This window comes from Acinonyx jubatus, chromosome D3 (assembly GCF_027475565.1).
Source record: "Acinonyx jubatus isolate Ajub_Pintada_27869175 chromosome D3, VMU_Ajub_asm_v1.0, whole genome shotgun sequence".
Lineage (NCBI taxonomy): Eukaryota > Metazoa > Chordata > Mammalia > Carnivora > Felidae > Acinonyx > Acinonyx jubatus.
In genome coordinates this window covers 16,060,163-16,084,687 of record NC_069392.1, presented here as the reverse complement: position 1 = coordinate 16,084,687, position 24,525 = coordinate 16,060,163, and the positions used below count along the sequence as shown (strand labels likewise).

Genomic DNA, 24,525 nt, shown 5'->3' with positions numbered 1-24,525 from the left:
TACTCAGCAAGGACAATCTGCAAATCAGCTCCGTTGGTCAGATGCCAGGAGGTTCACTGGGCCTCCTCTGACAAAAGACGAAGACATTCATTTCAAGGTTTTGTGGAGACTTGCTGGCTTCCTCAGTCACCCAGATGTCAGAGCTGGGTTCTACTTACTAAGGGAAGGGGACTGGATAACTCCTGTTCTGTCTTCCCTCCTGTGCCCTGGTACTTTCTCGGGTTGGATCGCCCACCTCCCACGCTGATGGCAGAATATGGTCAGAGCTTGATGTTCAGCTCTCTTCTGCTTGTCCAGCTGAGAGAAGGTGACCAGCCATTCTCTATTTCTAACGTCGCTCTGCCTTTTATTCCCAATAGAGGCTTCCACAATTAGCATCTTAATTTTACCATTTTATTCCCTAACTGTATGACACAATTTCACCCTTTGTTATCATAAAAGTATGCTCCCACTCCAAATTATTACACTGCTATTCAAGTATTCACTAATAAATCAAGTATTCACAATACAGTGGCAAAGATGCACAGGTTTGTTTGGGAGCCTCGCGGAACATACTTCCTAAATGGACTGGAAGTTGTCGAGCAGTCGACATAAGGTCCTGGCCAGATAGAAAAAGTAAAACTAATGGAGCTGATGAAATGACTGAAGAGAACAGAAGGAAGGGGACACGTGTGTGTGGAAGGGGAAAGGTGTGGGGAAATTACAATTTTAAAGTCAGAAATCACCTTCTACTTTTTAAAAAGGCATACAGTATCTACTTACAATTTGTTTCAAATGACCTCTTTTTAGTTTCCTGACAAGTAGCCTGGGTGGTAAGGGGAAAAGGTGTGGGGACAGGAGTCAGGAGGCCAGGGATCACCACTGGCTGTGGTCTTGGGGACAGTGTCTCAGTTTCCTCATCTGTAAAAATGGGCATTAAAAATGTCTATTCTTTGCTGTGGCTGGGGGTTAAAGGATGAAGGTGTTTTGTAAACGCTAAAGTGACGCAGAGGGCAAAATGTGTTGCAAAGGGCTCCATAAGCAGACACATTTTTAGTACCTTTTATCTCTGTACACTCAGCAACTAGGATAGACTGAATGCATGATAACAAATAATTTAAAGGGGAATGGGGAATATGCAAATATGTTTTTTTGCCAATGCACTTCCAAATCTTTTGAACGTAAGAGAATGCATTTCTTCCCTGCTAAAGAAAACCCAAAACATGAATAAAATATGACCAGTTTACTGGAAATGCAGTTGGAGAATGCATCAAACTCAGAATGTAGAAAAGCTCTAGGAGACAAATGATACGTTTTTTTCAAATGTGACAACTGTACTGTGGTTGTGTGTTTTACAGAAAGTCTTTTTCTTTTCTTGAGTGAGTGTGAGAGAGAGAGAGAGAGAAAGAGAGAGAGAGACAGAACATGAGTGCACACCGGCAGGGAAAGGGCAGAGGGAGAAGGAGAGAATCCCAAGCAGGCTCCATGCCCAGTGTGAGATCATGACCTGAACCAAAATCCAGAGTCGGACATTCAACCGACTGAGCCACCCAGACGCCCCAGAAAGTCTTTTTCTGGTGGAGATCCACACGGAAGTGTTTATGGATGAGATGCTAAAGTATCTTGTGATGTGCTTTCATATAGTCCAGTGGGGGTGGTGGTGGACGAAGTGGGTGGGGATATAGATGAAACAGTACTGGGCATCTGCTGATTGGGGTTGAAACCAAAAGACAGGAAGTTAGGGATTCATCTTACTTGTTTCTATTTTTGTGTATGCTTGAAAATGTCCATAATAAAAACAACACCCCTCAAAATAAAGAAGTTGAGGTAGACACATATAACGAAATTGGAAAACTAAGATCTAAGTGGAAAAAAACACAAGCCATGTAGAGCATCAGCCCATGGATACTTAAAAATGCCCAAACCACTGTATCGCTCTACACTTGCACATGTACAGGAAAAAGATCTGCAAAAAACATATACCCAGCTTCCAACAGTAGTGTTGTCTGGGGAGAAGAAAGACGCTGGGGGTGAGGATGGGTAGCAGGGAAACACTTTCACTTTTGGATTCTTCTGTATGCTTTAACTTTTAAAACTGAGCATATACTCATGTTGCTTGTGATTCAAGTAAAATTAAACACACCACGCCCACTCACTTCGCAATGGCCTCATCCCGGTCCCTGATGGCCTTCTGAAGCTGCTCCTTTGGTTCCTTGTCCTCAGACGTCACTCTGAGTCGGTCTCTCTCCTCCTTCAGTGCAGTCATCTCCACACTCAGCAGTGTCACCTAACAGGAGACCAAAGGGATGGATGTGGTGACATCATTGCTGCTGGCCTGGCCTGCAGTGTTTCCCTCAAAGAGACAGAAAGGAACAAGAAGCCCCAGGCAGGTGCAGAGCCTGTGTGCGGTGTGGGCATGTAGCTTCCACGGCCCCTGGCTCTGAGGGAGGCCCATCTCTTCTGGAGAAAGCATGCTGCATGCTAGGCTGGAGCCCACTGGCCAGGGCCGGGTGGGGTGGGGGGGCGTGGGGGATGAAATTCAGCCCTGGAAGGCAGTCAGCATGCCAGATCCCTTTATAGGCAGCCCACCACACACCGCCACTTCCACCACAAGGCACTCCCAGGGAACTAATGAAGACCACACATGCATCGGGGCTTGGAAACAAATTTTTGGGGGTAGGGAATCAAGTTTTGTTTCCAGCCATCTTGCACTCAACATGAAACTTTGCTATCCACAGGGCCCCGGCTGGACCCGAAGTCTGGGCCCTGGCACCCGTTTCTGTGACAGCACTTGCGGCAGCCTGATCATTCAACTTCCCCGGGTCAAAGCCACATGGAATTTAGACACCTATGTGATGTCATCATCTTTCACTTTAAACCTGCTACCTTTTCTGTGGTCTATGCCTCAGTGAATGGCCCCACAGCCTATTCATTGGGAGTCATCTTTTGGTGGCACCGTGCCCTTCCTAGCGGCTCGCTCAGTGACCACAGCTTACCCTACCCACGAGAGCTCTGCAGTAGCAGGAAGCACGGCCTATTCATCTGTACATCTCAGAGCCTGTGTTCAATGCTTGATCCCAAACTGCTTGTGCAGTGGACAGTTGTCATATTTTTGGCTAGTCATCATCCTAAATCCTTTCCTATCTGGGGGACATTCCTGGCTGCATGAGTCTTGGTGGAAGACAGGGGATACACCCCCCACTGAGGAAGCCAAAAGAGGAGAGACACATCATTTCCTAGGTACACAGGCATGGATATGTGTGTGACTTAGACTTGCCAATCACACAGCCCACCTGGGACTGTAGTCCTTGAGGTGTCAGCAAAACCACAGGCCAGGGGTAAAATTATTACATGGACAGCAGATTCCTTCTGTGGCCTCGCTTCCCATGGCTTCTTCCTGTTTTGGAGCTCAGTTCTCCAGCCTTCCTGTCAAGTCTGTAAGCTATCAGACCTAATTCCAATATAGTCTCTCCCTCTCTCTCTGCTTAAGTTAAGCAGAGCGAGTTTTTGTTGTTTGCAACTGGACACCCTGCTTGGTAGAACTCTCAGTAAATACTTGTTGAATGAATGGAAGGGTGAGCCCCTTCTTCCCAGTCAATAAGCTCAGACTGGAGTCAGGATGACTGGCCCCGCCCTCTTGTTAAATATTGCACGGACTTGGACATTTTTTGAAGGGAGGGTCCATGTATATAGCTCTAGCCCTCTCACAAGGGGACAGATGCTACCATTTCAATGTACTCCCCTACTCCAGTCCCAGGCCTAATCATCTTCAGACAGACTGAAATTGAGCAAAGGCCCCAGGATCAAGCTTCCCTGGAGATGCTTCGGACTCCCTAGACTGAGACGGCAGATTTGCCAGCTACCAGGGAAGAGGAAATCAGCTACTCAGGAAGAAATCAGAGGATACTCAACAGTGAAGAGGCATACCAGACAGTCCGCGGTTACTGTGGGCAATGGATTTGGCACTCTTAGGTGCCTGATGAGGAACATCAGGACCAGGTGCTCTGTGCTTTCATGGTGGGGACAGTTGTGGTGAGCAGGGCTAGAAGCCCTAGGGAAGAACAGGCTGGGGCACCTGCAGAGGCCATAGGGTGCAGCTAGTCCACAGGATGCTGGTCAGAAACCCAGCCTCACCCTACATACTAGCAGGTTCTGCAGCCTGGTAGGCCAGGAACTCAAGACTCGGGAAGTACCTGGCAGAGAGAGAGTCAGACCTCCTCAGACCAAATAAACCCTAACATGGCCTTGGGTTGGCTGTGGGCCAGACAAGCTGAGTAAGCTACAGATAAAACTACATGCTAGGCAGGAAATGCCAACATTTAATATGCTCCAGATAAAACTCCCCAAGAGCTTTTTGCTTTGGTCTGGAAAACTTGGTCAAGGTAGGACCATCAGCTATCTGCCTCAGAAACAACAAGGGACTTACCTTCTTTGAGCTGCCCACACTGTTCATAAAAAGCCGGAGTAAAAATAAGTAGTTCCATCATCAAGTTGTTGTGAGGATCAAATGAGATTAATGACATCAGGGACCAAGCTCGGTGCCTGGCGGTAAGCTCTCCTCCTTCCTCTTCTCTGCACCAGTGCAAACCTCCTCGCTGATGGTCGTCATGAGGACTAACCTGGCTTGTTTATACACTGACTTAGGTTATAGCCACCCCTAAATCCACTTTTCCCACATAAGGTAGTGTCCTCACGACTGAACAGGATCAAGGAAAACATCTTGAAGTCATACATCTAGGGCTTTATTTGCCCCTTCATTCAATAATTATTTGCTTTAGGAAAAGACAAAGAGAAGTCGGACCTCAAGCTTGTCCTCGTGGGGGTCTAAGGTTTGACTGGGAAGATGAGCTGTTGAATGAGAGAACCATGAGAAAGCAGGGCCGGGGGCTCCAGGAGGGAGGGAACCAAAGGAGTTTGAAGGAGGAAGTGAGGCCTGAAGGCTGAGTAGGGCTGATATGTACAGGTGGCAGGGAGAATCTTCTGGACAGAGGCAAAGGGCCGGGGAAAAGGCCCAGATGTGGGGAAGGCACAGGGAGTGTGTGCCATGCCCTATCATAGCCCATGTTCAATTCTGCTAAAACGAGGGGAGATGGAAACAACAGGAAAAGAGGCTAAATGGCCAGAATGCAGCCAGACTGTGGGGGGCCACGAGGGTTAGAGGCTTCCCACTACTTAATGATAGGAAGTCAATCCAAAACTTGTAAGGGTATTTCATTTCAAGCTGTGCTTCAGGAAGATCAATCCAAATCCTGTGGAGGTTAAGTGGGCTGGGGGAAATATGACCAAAGCTGGGGTGTGAAAGAGTGAAGGTCTGAAACAGGGCAGTGGCTAGAAAGATGGAGGAGAGAGAACACAGGGAGATTTCACAGAGGAGGGGTCACCAAGATTCCATTAGCAAAGGCCTTGTGTTCCCACTACATGCTCCACTGTGCTTTCATGCCCCTTCTGGAGTAACTGGCCAGCGCTCCTGTCAGGCCCTATAAAGGAGCCAAACACAGGACTGGGACTGTTTCTTATTGCACCTCCCACAGCCTGGTTTACTGGCTTGAGAATCGGCAGAGGGGCTCCACAGATAACTGTTTTTTATATTGCTCTGAAGGTCCTCCCTGCCTCTCAGCAGCCGTCCAGACCCCAGTCAGCCCTGGTGAAACAGGGGCCAGCAAAGCCGTGGGGAAGGGGGTGAGGGTGGGGAAGGGGCTCTCCACGGCACAAGGGTGTGGGGCAGTCTGGTTATGGATTCTGGTCTCAAACACAATTATGAATTAAATGAAACCTGGACTCCCTTTTAAAAATTGGATAGGCTTCTGAGGGTCAGATCACTTCATCTTCCAGGTCCCACATTTTTTACCTCTGGCCCAGTCTCCAGGAGGAAAAAGCATACTCTCTGGTAGGAATGCAGTGGGCTGGGAGACTGGATCAGCCCCTGGCTGAGGTCTCACCCTAGTCTAGGAGCTGCCTGCTGGAATTTTGGTTTTGCATTACCTTGTTGGGACTCTGCCTCCACGCCCCCCTCCCACCCCCCCCACCCCCCCACGGCAGGGTACAGAGCTGGTCTGACTCTTCTCACAATTCCAGGAGAGGCTGCGGAGCGCAGGAGCGCTGTCCTGTTCATTCTGTGTTTGTCAGGGTCTAGTGCAGCAGCGGCACACGGTCCGTGCTCGGTAGCTGCCCCACCAACTGCATGAGGAATGTTGTGCCCGCTGTGCTGGCTACCATTTCTACTGGCATTCTGGAATCCAGTCTGCATCCTGCCCACTGCCTTGGGAGGTCAGTGTTGCTTCCATGGGATGGCTTTGGAAGGGTGTGGTTTGGCTAAGAGATCTGCTGCTTTGACTAAGCTTCTGGGGAGAGATGAGCCATTCAAGAGGCCCAATTCTAACCCCATGGGACTGAGTGTAACTATCTGCTTGACGGGTTATCTGGCATAAACCACTTATCAGCTGAACTTTTAAGGAAGATTCCCTGGTGGAGGAGATAAGTTCGGAAATAGTTGCATCCAGACCCTCAGCAACCTGCACCTTGCTTATGCTTCTGAATAATGCCTTCTGCTGTTTCTAGTTTTGTAATTCTGAGAAGCAACAAAACAAAAAAACCCAGGCAATATCAAAGAGCTGATAAGCAGAACACCCCCACAGAAATTTAAATAGGCTTTAAAGTAAACAAAACTTTTATTAACCCTAAGAGTTTTCAGATCCACTTTGTCCTGTTTGTATTGTTACAGTGTGAAGACCTGCCCTAGGTCTGAACTCCTCCCTGGCCAAACGACTGCCTGAGGGACTCAGGTTTTAGGCATGAGAATGTCTTTGGCGGCTCAATCCCATTCTTTAGGGCTTGGCCAGAAATGAGCTACCATTTTCATAGCATCTTTCTGTCCTCGCTATCTGGTCACTCCCAGAAAGAAGAGTACACCAATAGCTGCAGGTGGGGCTCCCAACATCTTCGAAGAGATTTATATTAGGAAATCTAATGGGCATGACCCCCCAAAAGAGTTTATTTCTATAGGGTCCTTTACATTTAAGAACTATGGACTGAAACAAACGCCAGGTTTACCTTCCATCTCTCAGCAACAGGTGCAGCAGGAAGGGACCACCAGCTTTGGACAAGGGAGGAAGGGGGCAGGCTGGGTGGGGGCAGGGTTTAAAATGCTACCTGTTTGGTGCCCCCCCCCCCCCAAGTGGGACAGCACACTACACTTAACCCTGTCAAAAGGAAGGGTCTTATTTATCTCCTAGGATAGAATTTAGAAGCTCCTTTCTGGGTGGGGCTGCTCCTAAGCCTTTTAAAACTTTTCAGATTGGAATACAGATGCCCTTCTCCAGGATTCTCAAGAGATAAAGTCATGATCAAACAGGAAAGGAACAGCAAGGGCAGCAGTAAGTGCTTCTAAAGCTGAAAAACAGGCTGGCGGAGGTGATGGCATTACAAAGAGAGAACAGGCCTGCAAAGATCAATTGCTCCTTGGTTTGCAAACTTCCCTGCTCAGAAGCTGCTGGAAAAACATCCTGAATGTCCTGAGAGCTGTGGCACTTTAAACTGTCAGAATCCACCAGATAATATGGGCTCTGTGGAAGGCAGCATGTCGCCGGAGGAAACGGAGGGTCAGCTATTCTTATCCCTAACAATTTTACTTTGGGCTAAACCAGAGGGCCGCGCTCTTCTCTTGAGCTCACCTCAACTTCAGGTCACTGTCCTCTGAGAATCTGTGAGAGCAGAGCCACTTCTGAGACGTGAGAGAGGGAAACTCACGAGGGTCTCAAGAGAGTCTTGTGGGGGAGGGGTCACCGGTACATTCCCTGCACTGGACCGAGGATGGGGGTGCTCACCTGACTGTGGAGTTGCTGCAGCTCCTCTAGGCTTTGCCTCAGTTTACCCCTCTCTCCCTCCATGAGTTCCCTTAGGGCTCTTGAGTCCTCACTGGTCTGCCTTATCTGTTCTTCTAAGGAGTCATCATCAATTCTCCGGGAGCTCTGACAGCCAAAGAGAGCCACCAACCACAGAGATGGTGAGAGCAGGGGCGGGTGTGGTGAGATGGTTAGTGGGAGAGAGGGGGAAGTGAGATGGTAGGGATGGATCAGTTTGGGGGAGAGCAGGATAGAGGAGATGGGGTGGAGAGGTGGAGGGAGAGACAGGCAGAGAAAGAGGAGACAAAGGAGGGAAGACAGAGTTAGAGGAGAGAGATTCTCTTGCCCAATTTTGATCTGCAAACATTAGCTAGACATTTATTTTTGTTTCAGGCTTCAGGGAAGTCGCATGAACAGCACACCTCCCTCTGACCTCTCCCTTCCCCCAGTGACCCAGCCTCCACAGTACAGTACCTTCCACACACCAACACATGTTCAGGTAAGGACAACCACCCTTTCATGACTTCATGTAATATGGGTAGAAAGACGTTAACTATTCTGTAGGAGGATGGAACTCGAAGTGAAACAACTGCCTGAGAGCCGGGGGTGTGAATGGAAATCTGTCACGAAGCTAGAAGAAACGCAGTCTGCCCAGGAAGCCCATAGGAACACTCCTCATCTCCACAAGAGGAGCCACATCTGGAATTCTAAAAGGCCCTTACTGATCTTCTCATCGTTCCGTGCTCCCTTGTATCCTTTCAGCAGAGGCTTCCAGTCTGGACAGTTTGCCTATTCTCAGCTAACCCCATCACGAGGACCAATGAGCTACAGAAAAATAACTTGCAGTTTTCACCGGGGTTCAAATTTCTACATTCAAAACTTTTAAGGAAAGCCCTTGAACTCGAGGCCACCATGGCCTGGATTTAACCATGTGGAAAAAGGACTCCACTTATACACCAGTATCTGCAGGAAGAGCACTCTGGAACTTCCATTCCCGGACGCTGCCCCTCTGCCTGATCACCAGCACACAGACCTCCCAAACAGTAAGGGCTCAAAGTTGCTACAGACTCTTTAAGGTTCCACTTCTGGGGTTAACCTCATCCCTTGTGCTTGCTTTCAACCTCCCACTAGCTGGGTCCTGTGGGGTGGGGAGCTTCTCGGCCCAGCCGCTTACCGTGGGCTCCATGCCATCCACAATACTCTGTATCAGTCTCTTGAGCTCACTGAGGGCCGTGCGCAAGCTGCCGGCTGGCACGTCCTTGGCAGATGAGGTTTCCGAAGACTCATCCATCGAGGAGTCCGTGGAGACGGCCGAGTCAGCGCTGTCGTTCCCCCGGAGGTGCGAGCAGAGATAGCGGACCTGGCAGTAGGCCTCCCAGAGCTGCAGTCTCAGCTGCCCCACAGAGAATTGTTCCTGATTATGGGCTCTAGGGAGGACCGCCCCACTCATCTCGTCCTAGTGTAGGAACCCAACATGCTGACACTCAAGAGCCTAGTTCTGGCAGAAAGACTTTTTCTTTTTTAAATCACCTGTCCCAAGAACTATGGATACTTATGCTGGGCCTAGTACGTCTATACGGACTCCCAGTTCTTAACTCTCCAGCCCTCTACCCATCTCCCATTTCTCTATACAGTCGGATACTGTGGTGGGAATCATGATTAGGGGAATGAGTGGTTGTGAGGAGAATGAAAAAAAGCCAACTGGATGGATCATGAATGTTCTAGAGCCCAGTCAATGCAAGAGGCATGAGGCTGAGGATTAGCCGACAAGCATTTCCTAAGAGGCACTGGGTAACAGTGAGCCAGAGACATGCTCCGGTCAGGGCCTGCTTCATGACAGCTCCAGCCAGCAGGCCTGGGCTCACACAGGCACAGGGCCACAGGCCCTTGCCAGGCTGGAGCTGGAACCATAGGAACTGGACAAGGGAAGGCTGAGGGGCTCCTGAAGTCCCCAGGCAATCTCGTGTGCTGGACTGATGGGGCATCAGCACCTGTTCTCTCTCTTGCTCCAGTTCCTCAGCCTCCATGCTCTGTTCGATCTCGGACAGGAGGGACGTGCTGGTGGCGGCAGAGCTCTGCAGGCTCCTCTCCTCGGTGAGCTCCTCCACCTTCACCTGCAGCTGTCGGTAGGAGAGCCGCACCTCCTGGAGCTCCAGCTGGCTTTGGTGCAGCTTTCAAAGAGACAGCAAAAGGTAGTGAGCGTTCCCCGACCACAAACAAATGAGAAAAACCGCTCCGAAACCTGATCACACTTCTAGGTCCAACCACCAATTTACAGAAAAATACAGAGGAGAGAAGAACATGCTAGATTACATCAGGGGTGTGCAGGCAGTAAACTCCAGATTTGGGAAATTCTACAGGACAAACAGCTCAGCTTCTTTACGATGTATATTTTAAGAAAAAAAGATAAAGGTCTGGAACCTATAGGTTAAAAGGAGACTTGAGAGACATATCAACCAACTGTAGTGTGTAGGCCTATTTTAACTTGCATCTTGATTCAAGTAAAAAATGTGAGGAGCAACTGGGACATTTATGAGGCAGTTACGAATTTGAACACTGGGTATTTGAAATTAAGAAAATACTGCTGTTTTCCCCTTAGGTATACTAGTCCTGTGGCTGTGTTTTTTTAAGTTATCATTTAGAGGTAGTCTTTGTTTACACATGAAATTATAAAAATTTGCGGATTTACTTCAAAATAGTATGAGAGAGAATCAAGAAGATGTAATGAATGTGGGGCAGGACTGACTGGGGCTCACTGGTTTGTATAGCTGGCAGTGGGGTACACTGGGGCATCATCACACTGTCCTATTTTTGAATGTCCGAAATTCCCCATATTAAAAAACTAAACACACACACATAAAGGCATACAAAGTAAGGTACCATTAGATGCTCACCAGAATACCTAAAATAAAAACCCGCCACAAAATAATAATGATACCAAGTATTGATGAGGATGTGGAACACCCAGGACTTTCACTGCTATTGGGAGTGAAGATATACAATCACTCTGAGAAACTGTAGGGCAATTTCTACTGAGTGAAATACACAGCTGTCCCATGACCCAGCTGTTCCACCTCTAGGTGCAGACCCAACACAAATGGCTGTACATGTGCCCAGAAGACACCCAAGATGTCTATAGCAGCCTTCTTCCTTAAGAGCCACAAATGGGGGCAGGGTGCCTGGGTGGCTCAGTCGGTTAAGCGTGGAATTCTGTCTCCCTCTCTCTCTGCCCCTCCTCTGTTTGCTCTCTACCTCTTTGTCTCTCAAAAATAGACAAACATTTGAAAAAATAAAATAATCTTAAAGAGCCACAAATGGGGAAACAATCCGAATGCCAATACAGAATGGAGAGAGACAGTCACATACTGGAATACTACACAGCAGTGAGAAAAGAACACACTGCTACCATATGCCATAACGTGGATGAATTTCATAGACATAATATGTCAAGCAAAAGCCTGACAATAAACAATATATAATGTGTAATTCAAGTACGAAAGTTCTAAACCTTCCTCCAGATACAAGAGATGCAAGTGGAAGAGAGGTCTGCTTTTGACCAAGTGTCAGGTACTGACCAGGAGGTGCAAGAGGGAGGCCTGTAGGATACAGATAATGGGCTTTATCTTCATCTGGGGGGTGTTACACGGGGATGGATATATATATATATATATATATATATATATATATATATATATACACACACACACACACACACACACATATGTATATATATATAAATATATATCACACACATATATATACATGTATATACATAGATGTATGTATTTTAATGTTTGATTTATTTTTAAGAGAGAGAGCACAAGCAGGGGAAGGGCAGAGAGAGAGGGGGACAGAAGATCAGAAGAGGACTCTGTGCTGACAGCAATGAGCCCAATGTGGGACTCAAACTCATGAACCATGAGATCATGACTTGAACCAGAGGTGGATGCTCAATGGACTGAGCCATGCAGGTGCTCCATGGGGGTATATATCTGTAAAAATTCACTGGGCTGTCCACTTAGGATTTTTATGTTTTGCTGTATGTATGTCGTATTTTAATGAAAAAAAAATGAAGGGGAAAGGGTCTGGAAAGACACTGGGGATTGGATTTGGAAAAATATGTGAGTAGAAATACCAAGAATTCCCAAACCCAGGAGAAAAGCGGTCTCTGCTATTTTGTGTGTCATACCTCACAGTTTACAGGTAAAGCCCCAGGCCTGGGAAGAGCCTTACACAGCATGTAAGCTCAGAGAAGGAGAGGGATGCCAGTGGTGGAGAGGACAGCAATGTAGTTTTCATGGCTTACAGCCAGGGCTCCTTCTTTCTCTTGCTGCCACTACTTCACCCCTCTCGGCGTTCTCTGTGGCCCCTTTCTCGTGGAGTCCAAGCAGGGCACCGCTACCCGGTGAGGTTCCTATTGCTGGAGGTAAGACACGACTCCACCATGGCTGCTAAATGCCATGCTCTACTAGTGTACTCCACCACTACACTTGCTTTAACACACAGACCCTGCCCGTAGAACCTTCATCTGTTTGCACTTGTCTGCATACTACACCTGCACAGGAGCAATGTCTTCTGCTCTTGTATTTGTGGATTGCCCATCCCTCCCTTGTAAAAGATTTTTTGGAAGTTGGGGATGGGGAAAGAATGTCCTGGGATTTAAATGTAACTAATTTATCCTTTCATTAGATAGAATTTCTGGGGTCACCCCTGTTCGTTAAAAATAGAGCAGACACTGTCCTGTTTGTTGCAGACTGCAGGCCAGGTAAGCCGTGGCTCCTGCAGAGATGCGGACACTGAGCAGCAGTGGGTGGCAACTCGGAGCTCTGCAGTTCTCATGAATGGAGGAGGCTGCCTCGCAGAGCATCCACTCGGATCCTTTAGATGCCCGAGGGCTTCACCTCTGCTGGTCGGGAGCAGACCGTGGTTGGCTAACAGCACCAGTGATCTGGATGTGCCTTAACTCAGAAGAGCCGGTGCCTGGCTGCTAAGAGAGGGAAAAAGGCCCTGGCAAGTCTGCTCTGCGTGGTTCCCATGCATCAGCAATACCTGCTGGTCCAGTGGGAACTCCTCCAGCCCCAGTTTTGAGAAAACTCAGAAAGAAGAAATTAGGGTTAAAAAAAAAAAAAAAAGAAAAGAAAAAGGACATTCCTAAGAAGCATTTGGCACAATTACAAATGGCATACTAAGTTGGCAAAATGCTTTACAATTATTTTCTAGATAACTCCACATACATCTCAGCAGGAGAAGTTCAGCACAGACAAGAACAAGTTCTTATGCACTGGACAAAATTAGTTCAATTACTCATGCGCACTTCAGGGTGCTTAATTAATTATAACAGCAAGAGAATCAAAGACCAGGACAGGTCTGCCCTGTCTGGTCAATAACTGGTCCAGAAACATATGCAGAAAACAACACATCAGAGGAGGCTTAAATATAAGAAACCTCTAAAATAAGGAATATCATCCTTTATATAAGAAAGATGTCACTAAATATATTTATATATCTATCAACAAGGAAGACACCAAATCCTTGTTGTACAGCACACTGAGCTTATGACACTCATGCCACCAGAGGTGGCAGAAGTGGGAGCGCTCTCTTGTTTCACACTGAGGGAACAAAGATGGTATGATGTTAAGTGTCAGAGCAAGGTCTACACTGCAGGCCACCTGCTCCTGGGTCACCCCACAGTGAGTGGAGCCTACGCTTCCCGATGATGAAATCCACCTACTCACTGGGACAAGGTCCCTGCACACATCTGTAAGATGCCCATGTAGGTATAAATCAGAGACGGACAGACAGAATACTTTACTGGGTATTAAGAGTTTAGCAAAATGCCCAATTTTTCAACTTACTGGGTATTCAAAAAATAATTTTTATCCCTATTCTCGGCCTGAAAAAGAAATGACGGTTGGATTTAATCAGTGGTTTAAAAATCATTGTTAGGCAGTAGAACCCCAACTAGATAGTGAACCAGATTAAAGCGGGGCTACCCTGGCTGTGCAGGCCTGTTGCTCTGCCTACTTAGACTTCCTTTTGTCCTTTATCTGAAACAAAGGATTAAAATCGTGGAATTATATACATTCCAAAGCCATCAACTCTATATTTTGCAAGTCTGATTTAGGACCTCTCAACTACTATCTGAGTGAGCTGGAATTCTTATTTCTGTATCAGTACAGGCTATGTTAGCAACAGAAAGGGCTTTCTGGAAGACACTGGTAATTAGCAGCAGCTTAAGGAGAATCTCCTATGAGCTAAAGGAAAAAAAATCACAAAAAGGTGGGAAAGATAAGAATTCAGCCCATAAAAGCAGATTTTCCAAATCAAAGTGTGAACTGCCTGATGTGATATATAGGCCATGGGGTGAGTGGCCCAATGGAAAGACAGTGGATGTGCAGACATTGAGGATGTGAGTGTGTGTGACGTGGGGCTCTTGCTGCTGGAGAGCACACAGCCCACTGTGCGAGCCAGGTACTAGATGGAGCATGCTGGTCCCATTCTTCCCTGTCCTGAGGTCCCCAGTTCTTGATTCGAAATAACGGACTTCTCATCTGTGAATTCCAGCTAGACTGAATGAAAGTGTCCTTTGGGCAGGGGTCATTTCCCCATTCTTCTTTGTTTCTTTGCCTTCTCCACACTCTACCTCAGCAACCCTCCTCAGCAGAGTGCTTGATAGGGTCAGAAATTCTGGTGAAACACTGACCTGCAGAGGCATGGAATGTGCTAGATGCTGTCAATGAGAATTACATGAAGCAGGCGTGGGGGGCTCTGTTTTTAATTCGACCAAGGATTACTTTGGTAAATGATTCACTTTTTCCTAAGCCTCAGTTTTAGAATGTATGCAAAAGCACTCTGTTCCCTATAAAGTATACAGGTGTTCACCACTATTATCATCATCCACCTTAGAAGATGAGCAAACTCCTTTCCATCTTGAAAATGGCTGTGAGGCTTTCACCAGCACCATTTTCTAATCGACATTTATGGGAAAAAACGTGGAGGGTCATAAACTGCTCATTTGTGCTTGAAGAGGTTAATCACTCAGACGGCAGCTTAGCTGATGGTGTCAATAACAAGTGATATCAGCCTAAGATGTTTCCTTATCCCATGTCCTAGAGCTTTCCTCACCAGCTGACCACCGAGCCCAGTGGGGTCTGCCACAGCCTGGTCTTTGGGGGAGGGACCTGACTGGTGCTTCAGCACACCTGGCTGACCGCCTCCACACCAACAACTCTGTCGCCATCCCCCCCACTCCCTGGCACTCAGAGGATGTCCAAGGGGGAGAAACATGCTCTTAGCCACTGGCCCCAGGTGCTCCTAGGCCAGTGTGGCAAAGCTTTCTTCACAGCAGGTGTTACACTCTATTTCTGTAGAGGCCAGCGGCGATTGTCTTTTTGTTTAGAGGGTTGTCAAGTGTGAGCCTGGGGATTCAGCTGAGGACTGGTGGCAGGTCCCAAATAAGGACAAATATGAACATGAAGCAATTTCCTTTAGGAAGAAAAAAGAGGCCAATTAGGCTCACAAAGGAGGTTTGGCCTATGCCTTTTCTAGCAACTGCTGGAAGAAGGATGTAAGTCTTGCTGTGTTCAGTGGGCAGCTTCTTGATTTCTGCTCAGTGCAAGCCAACTAAATGCATCAGTCTGGGAAAGCAGCAGCAGAGAGCATTGAGAGCCAAGTACAGAAAGTCACAGGCTCCCTCTGAAATCTCTAGCAGATTTCACAAACCCTAGGAGGCAGAATGACACTCCCCAAGTTCCAGTCATGTTAATAGTCCAGAAAGAACTCTCTGAAACTGCTCCAGAGGCCAGTGGCTCAGAACAAATTGGAAGGGTAACCTGTGGGTAGCAATGCATTTGTCTTCAGCAGAGCCAGGCTGGCCAAGTTGGTGAGCACTCAAGGAGAACTCCAACAGGGCCAACAGAGAGCTCGGCTTTCCCCTCTCCTGAACCCCACAGTGGCACTGGCCTCCCAGCTTTCCTTCTGGCTGGGCAGCTAAGTGCCCCTTTCACCTGGCCCTAGTTCTACAGGACAGCTTCTCTGCCTCAGTACCTGGAGGTCTTTGTCGTGGCCTTGCCTCTCCAGGATCAGCACCCGGTCCTGTAGCTCCTCCACAGTCCCCTGGAGCAGGTCGTTTTCCTCTAAGGTGGCACTGAGACGATGCTCTAGCTCCCGTTTCCGATCCGACAGCATTTTGATCTGAAAGGGTGGAGAGTCACAGGGTGGTGTGCAGTTACACCCAGGCTGATGAGTAGGAAGGGAGGAACTAGCCCCAAACATGAAGGCCTATGTCTCTCCAAGTGCTCTGCCCAGGGGCCTGGTGCCCCCATCTTTGAGAGAACAGCTGTGAACTCCCAAGATGAAGAGAAAACCCCTCCCTTCTAGAAACGTGTCTGGGAAGGGGTGGGAGATGAACTCTGGGGAAGCTGGAATGTGGGATGCCAGGAAGAGGAAGGGAAGGGTCAGTGTTCTGGAAATTCCACAGATAAGACAGAGAAGGGCTCCACCTTGCCTGCCCATGACTTTACCTCAACCCCACAATTTCTGGGGGAGTGGAGCCTAACCCATGGTTCCATTCTTCCTTCTCAAGTTATAAGCACAAGAAAATGCCCGAGACAGCCCAGTGAGCTGCTGTATTCTCATACTTCACAGCTCTCTTCTGTACTTCCCCCCACAGCTAACAGACCTGGCTCTAGAGGTCGCAGCTCAGACCTGGTGCCCCAAATTAATGGGGGAGTTGGTGGGGTACAGAAGGCAAAGCAGTGCCTGCATCAGTCTGTGTCCTGGGAAGGAGCAGGACACAACACAAATGAGTAACTGATTTTACTCAAAGTGTCGTTTTGCCTGAGCAAGTAAATTGTGACCAGAAGCAATTTCGCTCCTCTTATTAAACAGACTGGTATGTTTGTACACTGTGTATCTAGCCAGCCTCAAGAGATATAAATCTGCTTTCAGGAAGGTCTGTCTAGTCTCTTCAATGTCAGTAAGAAAATAAAGGATAAGAGGAAAGAGATGCCAAGTCTTCTGGCCTCAAGGTGTGTAGGCTCAGTAGGTGTGCTGGGGCTCCACAAGGCTGACAATGCTTCACCCCGATAACACTGCCCGGGCTAACGGGCTACAGAAGCCTTCCCAAGTTGTGCAGGGTCCCCTGGCTCCTCCTATTTATCAGGTCCCTGCTGGATTGATCTCTCAACCAGCTTCTTGCTCCCAACATGGTTAAGATGTTCTCGGTGCTCTCCAGTTTGGCCTGGAGAACAATCTATTAAGAGAACCAACCTCCTACCCTTTCCTGGGGAGATTTGAAAATGAATGTCTGATGCGTCTGAGGTTCTCTGAAATCCACCTTTCCTTCTGCTTTTTGTCTATTCTCTGTCTCCACACTAGAATTCTGTTCGTAGGGTACAGATCTTCCCTGGCCACCAATCAATCAGATAAGATGCTGTCCTGGGGAAATGAAGTATATGGCCTTTGTCCAGAGAGATCAGGTATCTAGCCAAACAAAGACATACTGTCTCTCAAGTGTGCACCTGGGTAAGGGACCAAAAGGAACAGGTCCTTTTTGTGAATGGGGCCACTATTCCCCACACTGAAGCATATTACCCACATGAAGGGAATTCTTACTCTAGGTGATTTTCATTTAAATACCCTCCAACCTTTACATTTTCCTTCCATGGATAATCTTTGTTTCTCAAGTTCCAGTCAGTGAAATAATGAGGTAATACAGTTGTGATATACAATCCTGGCCCCTTAAAAAAAAAAAAAAAAACTTTAGAAGTTCAGAGCTACATGAAGTAATGTACTTGGACAATTTCATAGGCTGCCTTTTTAAAGTAGCAGTGGTACTACATGAAGGCATCGATATTAGATGACAACTCCCTCACCCCACCCTATGCACTGAACTTGTGACCAAATCTGCCAGTTAACGTTCCTGGGAATGACCCTGAGTCACAAGGGTCTTGAAATAGTGAGCAGAGGCGAGAGGAAAACAGGCAACTTGAAGGAGTCAGAGCTTGGCAAAGGCGGTGGGACAGAAAGTCATGCACACAAGTGGTCACACACAGGCATGCCGAACCCCGCCGGAACAAGCTACTTACTTCAAGAACCTGCTGCTCAATACCAGTAGTATTTCCAAGGGGAAGGAGAAAGGAAGGGAATGATACGCAGGAGAAAAGAGAAGATATTGACAGACTTTAGGAAAAACATCTTCAGGTCATTTCCAAAGCAGGGGAGCAGCCACCTGGGCTTCTCTGCGCCTGACCACACCGACGGATTCCTTAACCACAGCGGGGGTGCACATTCATCTGGCCCTAGACCCTTAGACTGTCCCCTCAAGTGTACCTTAGCCAAAGGGTTGCTGTCCAGACAACTGGCTTAGGGCCCCTCAAGATCAGACTAGGTAGATGCCGCCCTGGGGAAGAGCCCCTGTTTGGGCTGCTGATACGACTTCCCTCTTCTCCCCTCCCACAATCGGGTTCTCACAGAGTTGTCCTCTAAGTGCTACTTTTTCTTTCCCTCTGGCCTACTCAGGGCCATAGACCCTGACTGCCATGCTCTGGCCTCTCATACACTTTTAACAACATTACTTGATTCTAAGTACCACACGAGGTGCTTTCCATGTATTAACTCATCAAACACAACAGTTCTATGAAGTAGCTACTTTATGACTCTCATAGGTGAGAATTACAATAGGTCCCAATAAGGTGGACTGAACTGGACCTACATGGAATAGAGAAAGGGAAAATCCTCTTCCCCATCCTCTATTTAGGATTGGCAAGGACGTTTGTGGACGGATTAATATGTTCAGTAAAAGCGGGTCATTTGTGATTTCAACACACTCAGCAGTGACTCTGAGCAACCTTATTCTTCCAGACAACAGGCAACCCAGTGCAACATGAATCAAGTGTTCCCCATTTAGTTTCTTACAGATACATCTCTAGAGACTTTTAAATATTTTTAGAGACTGTAAACAAAACAAAGTTTTATTTCCCAGTGCAGGGGCTCCTTATCCACCAGATCCAGTACAGCGCCTCTAACGAGAAAAGCACTTCCATCTCCAAGCAGTGCCACACAGGCGGACTCACCTCAGCCTGAAGGCTTTCAAGCCTGATGATGTGCTGGTTAGTCGAGGAGTTTTTCTCCCGAAAGTCTTCTCTGAGGGCATGGACTTGCATGGAGAGCTGTCTCTCAACTTCTGAGGCCTGCAAGCAGAAGAGACCTTCAGGGTAGATTCAGAGGCTGTGCAAAGGAAATCTGTTAAGATCTCAGCCTTTCCTTTCCCAAGCATCTCTTTACAACTTCCTACTCTAGAAGGAGTATAGGATGAAATGCGGGTCCATGTAGTCCCTAGTACCCAAACAAGACAAACATCCATGTCTACTTCCACTACGGGGGGAGTTTATCTTGGTAAAGACCACTTTGCCTGTCAGGGGAAACAGGCCTAAGAAACAGCAAGGTCTCAAATGTTAAGTACCATCATTATCACTCTGTACACAACAGAAGTTCAGCAAACATCTACTAAATAGAGAAAAAGTCTCTGTTTTACGTGAAAGAATAAGGCAGATAGATATACCTACTACCTTAGAAATTCCCTTATTTCTCTCATCCATTTCCTCAGTAAGGCCCAAGTGAATCATCTCTGTCTACATTTCTCATTTCCATTCAACATAGGCACTATTTGAAGTTCCCTGTCACATGTTAAGATTTTTTTTTTTAAGATTTTATTTTTAAGTAATCTCTACACCCAATGTGGTGCTTGAACTCACAACCCTGACATCATGAGTTGCATTATCCACCAACTGAGCCAGCCAAGCCCCCCAATGTCTGTTAAGATTTTTGCCATTCTTTCCTCAAGGACATCTTTGGCAACTTTTTTTTTTTTTTAATTTTATTTATTTTGAGAGCGAGCGAGCACAAGTGGGGGAGGGGCAGAGGGGGGAGGAGGGGGGAGAGGGGGGCAGAGAGAGGGGGGAGACAGAGACAGAGAGAGAGAGAGAGAGAGGGAGGGAGGGAGGGAGGGAGGGAAGGAGGGAGGAAGGGAGGGGAGACAGAGAGAGAGAGAAAATATGAATCCCAAGCAGGCTCCAAGCTGCAAGCACAGAGCTCCACATGGGGCTTGAACTCACAAACCGTGAGATCATGACCTGAGCCAAAATCAAGAGTCAGACACTTAACCAACTGAGTCACCCAGGCATCCCCATCTTTTGCAACTTTTAATTCTCCAGGGGAGTGCTGGCTGAGACGCTTATTTCCAACCCTAATCCACTTATTTTCTAATGCTCAAACACAGCAGAACACCAACGACATTTAGTGTGTCAGCACCTTCTCTTGAACATGCAGGAGAGTGTTTTGAAAGAATGCTCCCTTGATAAGACTTGAACTCTGGTCTTTTTCTTGGGAGTCCAGCCTAGCTCCCAGTGAGGGGAGCCCTGAACACTGCCTGGTAGAGAGAAGAACCACGGGACTGGTTAAATAACTGCCTCAGTGCTTTTCTGAGGCCAGATGGGGTCAGTAGGCTTAATGAGTTCTTGGGAATGATCACCATGTGTTGAAATGGCTAGGAAAGGCTTCTGGAGGAAGTGGGATGGTAATGATGTTGACTTCGTAGGCTAGCTGTTCAGTGAGGCTCTCATATTAATAGATACATGTTCAATAGTTATTTTCATCTTCAAGGGCTGTATAAGCAATTGTCCATCTTAGGTTTGGTCCCATAGATTCAACTATTGCTCCCTTAGACTAAAGAGCCATATAAGGATCTCAGCCTATAGTTCTAATTTTTAAACAACAGTTACAAAACACACAAACTAAAAGCAAACCATCTCGTTTTACTTATTCTAAATTTAATTTTGGACACCACCAGCTTGTTGTAGTTTCTTAATCACTCAGAAACACAATGTTAGACATCCTTGCTTAAAAATAACATTAGTAGGGGGCACCTGGGTGGCTTAGTTGGTTGAGGGTCCGACTTCGGCTAAGGTCATGATCTCGCAGTTTGTGAGTTTAAGCCCCGTGTCAGGCTCTGTGCTGACAGCTCACAGCCTGGAGCCCACTTCGGATTCTGTGTCTCCCTCTCTCTCTGCCCTCCCCTGCTAATGCTCTCTTTCAATAATAAATAAACGTTAAAAATTTTTTTAACAAAAAAAACATTAGTAATATGTACTGAGTAATTATGATGTGCCAAGAACTGTGCTAAATGCTTTCAATGCATTATCTCAATTGTCACAGCCAAAGGAGTGGTTATCCAGCTCAATTTACTAACGAGGGAACAGACTCAGGGAAATGAAAGAACTTGCCAAACTCTCAGTAAGTGACAAGATCAGAATGGTAAATGTGGGGCTGTCTTGTCCCCAAATGAGGACTTGGATGCAAGCACACCCTGTCTTGCTGCACTTCACTTCATTACAGACACTGTGTTCTTCACAAATGGGAGGTTTGTGGCAACCTGCATTGAGCAAGTCTACCAGTGCCATTCTGCCAACAACATTTGCTCACTTCCTGTCTCACGTGTGAGAATTTTGGTAATTCTCTTGACGTATTTCAAACTTTTTCAGTATTACTGTATTTGCTATGGCGATCTATGATCAGTGATCCTGGATGGTACTATGGTAACTGTTTTGAGGTGCCATGAAATGTGCCCATTTGAGAGGACAAACTTAATAAATGTCGAGTGTGTTCTGACTGCCCCACCGATTGGCTGTTCCCCCGTCTCTCTCCCTCTCCTCGGGCTTCCCTATTCCCGGAGATACAACTATATTGACATTAGGTCAGTTAATAACCTTACAGTGGCCTTTAAGTGTTCAAGTAAAAGGAAGAGCTGCACATCTCTCACTTTAAATCAAAAGCTAGAAATGATTAAGCGTAGTCAGGAAGGCACATCAAAAGCTGAACAAGGCCAAAAGCTAGGCCTCTTGCACCAACCATCAGCCAAGGGGTGGATTCAGAGGAAGAGATCTTGAAGGAAATGACAAGTGCGACTCCAGTGAACACACGAATGATAAGGAAAGAAACGGCCTTATTGCTGATCTGGAGAAAGTTTCAGCGGTCTGGATGGCAGAACACACCTGGCACAACACTCCCTTAAGCCAAAGCTAATCCAGAGCAAGGCCCGAACTGTCTTCAGTTCCGTGAAGGCTGAGAGAGGTGAGGAAGCCGCAGAAGAAACGTGTGGCACTAGCAGAGGTTGGTTCACGGGGCTGAAGGAAAGAAGCCATGTCCATAACACAGAAGTGCAGGGTGAAGCGGCAGGTGCTCGTGTAGAAGCTGCAGCAAGTTATCCAGAAGATCTAGCTCAGGTCATTCATGAAGGTGGCTACACTAAACCGCAGATGTTCAGTCCAGGTGGAAGCGCCGGTCGGGGGAAGATGCCGTGTAGGGCTTTGGTAGCCAGAGAGGAGAAGTCAGTGCCTGACCTCGAAGCTTCAAGGGACAGGCTGACTCCCTTGTTAGGGGCTAGTGCAGCTGGTGTCTTTGAGTGGAAGCCACTGCTCATTTACTGTTCTGAAAATCCGAGGGTCCCTAGGAGTTATGCTAAGCCTACTCTGCCCGTGCTCTGCAGATGGAACAACAAAGCCTGGATAACAGCACATCTGTTTACAACATGGTTTGTTGAATATCTGAAGCCAGCTGTGGAGACCCACTGCTCAGAAAAAAAAGATCCCTTTCAAAACATTAGTGCTCACTGGCAGTGCACCTGGTCACCCAAGAGCTCTGATGGCGTGGAGATGTACGACGAGAGGAATGCTGTTTTCATAACGTCCACTCTGCAGCCCGTGGACCAAGGAGTCATTTCCACATTCAGGTCTTATTATTGAAGAAATACATCTGGCTAGATGAGCTGCCGTAGACAGGGAGTCGTCGGACGGATCTGGGCCAAGTCAACTGGAAACCTTCACCATTCTAGAGAACACTGAGAACATTCCTGATTCACGGGAGAGGTCAAGATAGTGACGTAAACAGGAGTGTGGGAAAAGCGGATTCCAACCTTCATGGAGGAGTGGGGAGGGTTCTAGACTCGAGTGGGGGAAGGAGCTGCAGATGGGGTGGAGACAGCGGGTGAGCTGGGATTGGACGTGGAGCCTGAAGATGGGACTGAATTGCTAGAAACTCGTGGTAAATTTGAACAGAGGAGGAGTTGCTTCTCATGGAAAGAGAGTGGCTCCTGGAGATGGAATCTGCTCCTGGTGAAGGTGCCGTGAAGACTGCTGACATGACAACGAAGCACTCAGAACGTTCTGTACACTGAAGTGAGAAAGCAGCGGTGGGGTTTGGGAGCACGGACTCCAATTCTGAAAGAGGTTCCACTGTGGCTAAAATGCTATCAAGCAGCATCACCTGCTGCAGAGAAACTGCTCATGAAAGGGAGAGTCAATTGATGTGGCACACGATGTGTTGTCTTGTTTTAAGAAACTGCCACAGCCATGCCAACCTTCAGCGACCCCCACCCCGATCAGTCAGCAGCCACCACCATCGAGGCAAGACCCTCCCCCAGCAAAGATGACCTGCCGGAAGCTCAGATGATGGTTCATGTGTGTGTGGTTTTTTTTTTTTTTTGCAATAAAGCACTTTTAAACTGAGATATGTAAGGTTGTTTTAGACATAATGCGATTGTACACTTAATAGAGTACAGTGTAGTGTAAACAGAACTTTTATGTATACTGGGAAGCCAAAAAATTCATTTGGCTGGCTTTATTGTGGTATTTGCTTTCTTGTCATGGCCTGGAACCGAACCAGCAGTATCTCTGAGGTGTGCCTGTACTGTTTTTTTTGTATCTTGAAATAGTTTTTCCTATTTTTATGTCCCAGTATTAAACCCAAACCTTTATGAGTCCAAGTTAGCAAGACTTCTTTCTTTCTTTCTTTCTTTCTTTCTTTCTTTCTTTCTTTCTTTCTTTCTTTCTTTCTTTCTCTTCTTTTTTCTTTCTTTCTTCTTTAATGCTACGATATTTTACTTTAACACCCTCTAAATTTCTTCTAATAGAATTTAGGGCTCATAAGGAAAACTCTGTCTTAAACCCTGCAGTTTGAATGCCTGTACTGAATTCAGTTGACTATCAAGGTTTCAAATATGTTTAGATTTGCAAAACGCACTGGGTAATTCAGGCAACTTACCTTATTCTGAGTATCACCAGCTTGACATGAATCATGTGACAACCACGCCACAGAGATTGCACTGAAGACTATAAGTCTAGCCCAAGCTTGTATTAGAAATGCTCCTGAGACTAGTCTCCTCTCAAAGTGATCTTCCTAGCAATAAAAATGATCTCTTTCTATCAGGTATCCTGACTGTATCCAGAGTCTCAGCTCCTGACCACTAAGCTATAATGTGTCTTCTTTAAATGTCTGACTCCTCAGATGTGCCCAGGGATGTACTGTTCACAAAAGCTTTTAACCTACATCTCTCATTTGACTCTCTGAAAGCCCTAAGAAGCAGGAATCACTGGCCTTGTTTTGCAGACACGGAGCTGGAGGCCGAGACAAAGTGGCACTGCCCTGGTCTTTGGCTTCCCAGTCCTCTGCTCTTCCACGACATACAGCCGCCTCTAGCCAGGTAGCCAGTTGCGCCTGTTACGGTGATGGAGAGAATGCATCACTCAAATCTCCTACCTACTACTACTACTGTCTAGTGACAAATCTACCACCATTTGCAAGGAGCTAATGCACCTCTCAAAGTAAATTATTCTCTTTTTCTTCAAAGACAGACTCTGGCTCAGATCTT

General features: G+C 47.1%; 1 protein-coding gene across 5 annotated transcripts in view; it reads right to left on the bottom strand.

Annotated features, from left to right (window-relative positions):
• BICDL1 (BICD family like cargo adaptor 1) overlaps nt 1-24,525 on the bottom strand; it is a 103,675-nt gene that overhangs the window by 6,850 nt on the left and 72,300 nt on the right. For 2 of the 5 annotated variants that reach the window (XR_008291906.1, XM_053206659.1), the window contains exons 3-8: nt 18,884-19,012; nt 15,867-16,013; nt 9,812-9,991; nt 8,995-9,213; nt 7,803-7,946; nt 2,136-2,266 (exon numbers count right to left, since the gene is read on the bottom strand). Coding sequence is in view for 4 of the 5 variants with exons in the window: in XM_053206659.1 (XP_053062634.1) it covers nt 2,136-2,266; nt 7,803-7,946; nt 8,995-9,213; nt 9,812-9,991; nt 15,867-16,013; nt 18,884-19,012 (950 nt within the window). In the remaining variant the exon portion in view is untranslated. The remainder of the gene's footprint in view (nt 1-2,135; nt 2,267-7,802; nt 7,947-8,994; nt 9,214-9,811; nt 9,992-15,866; nt 16,014-18,883; nt 19,013-24,525) is intronic. The other 3 variants (XM_027043937.2, XM_053206660.1, XM_027043939.2) reach the window with 3 other exon arrangements.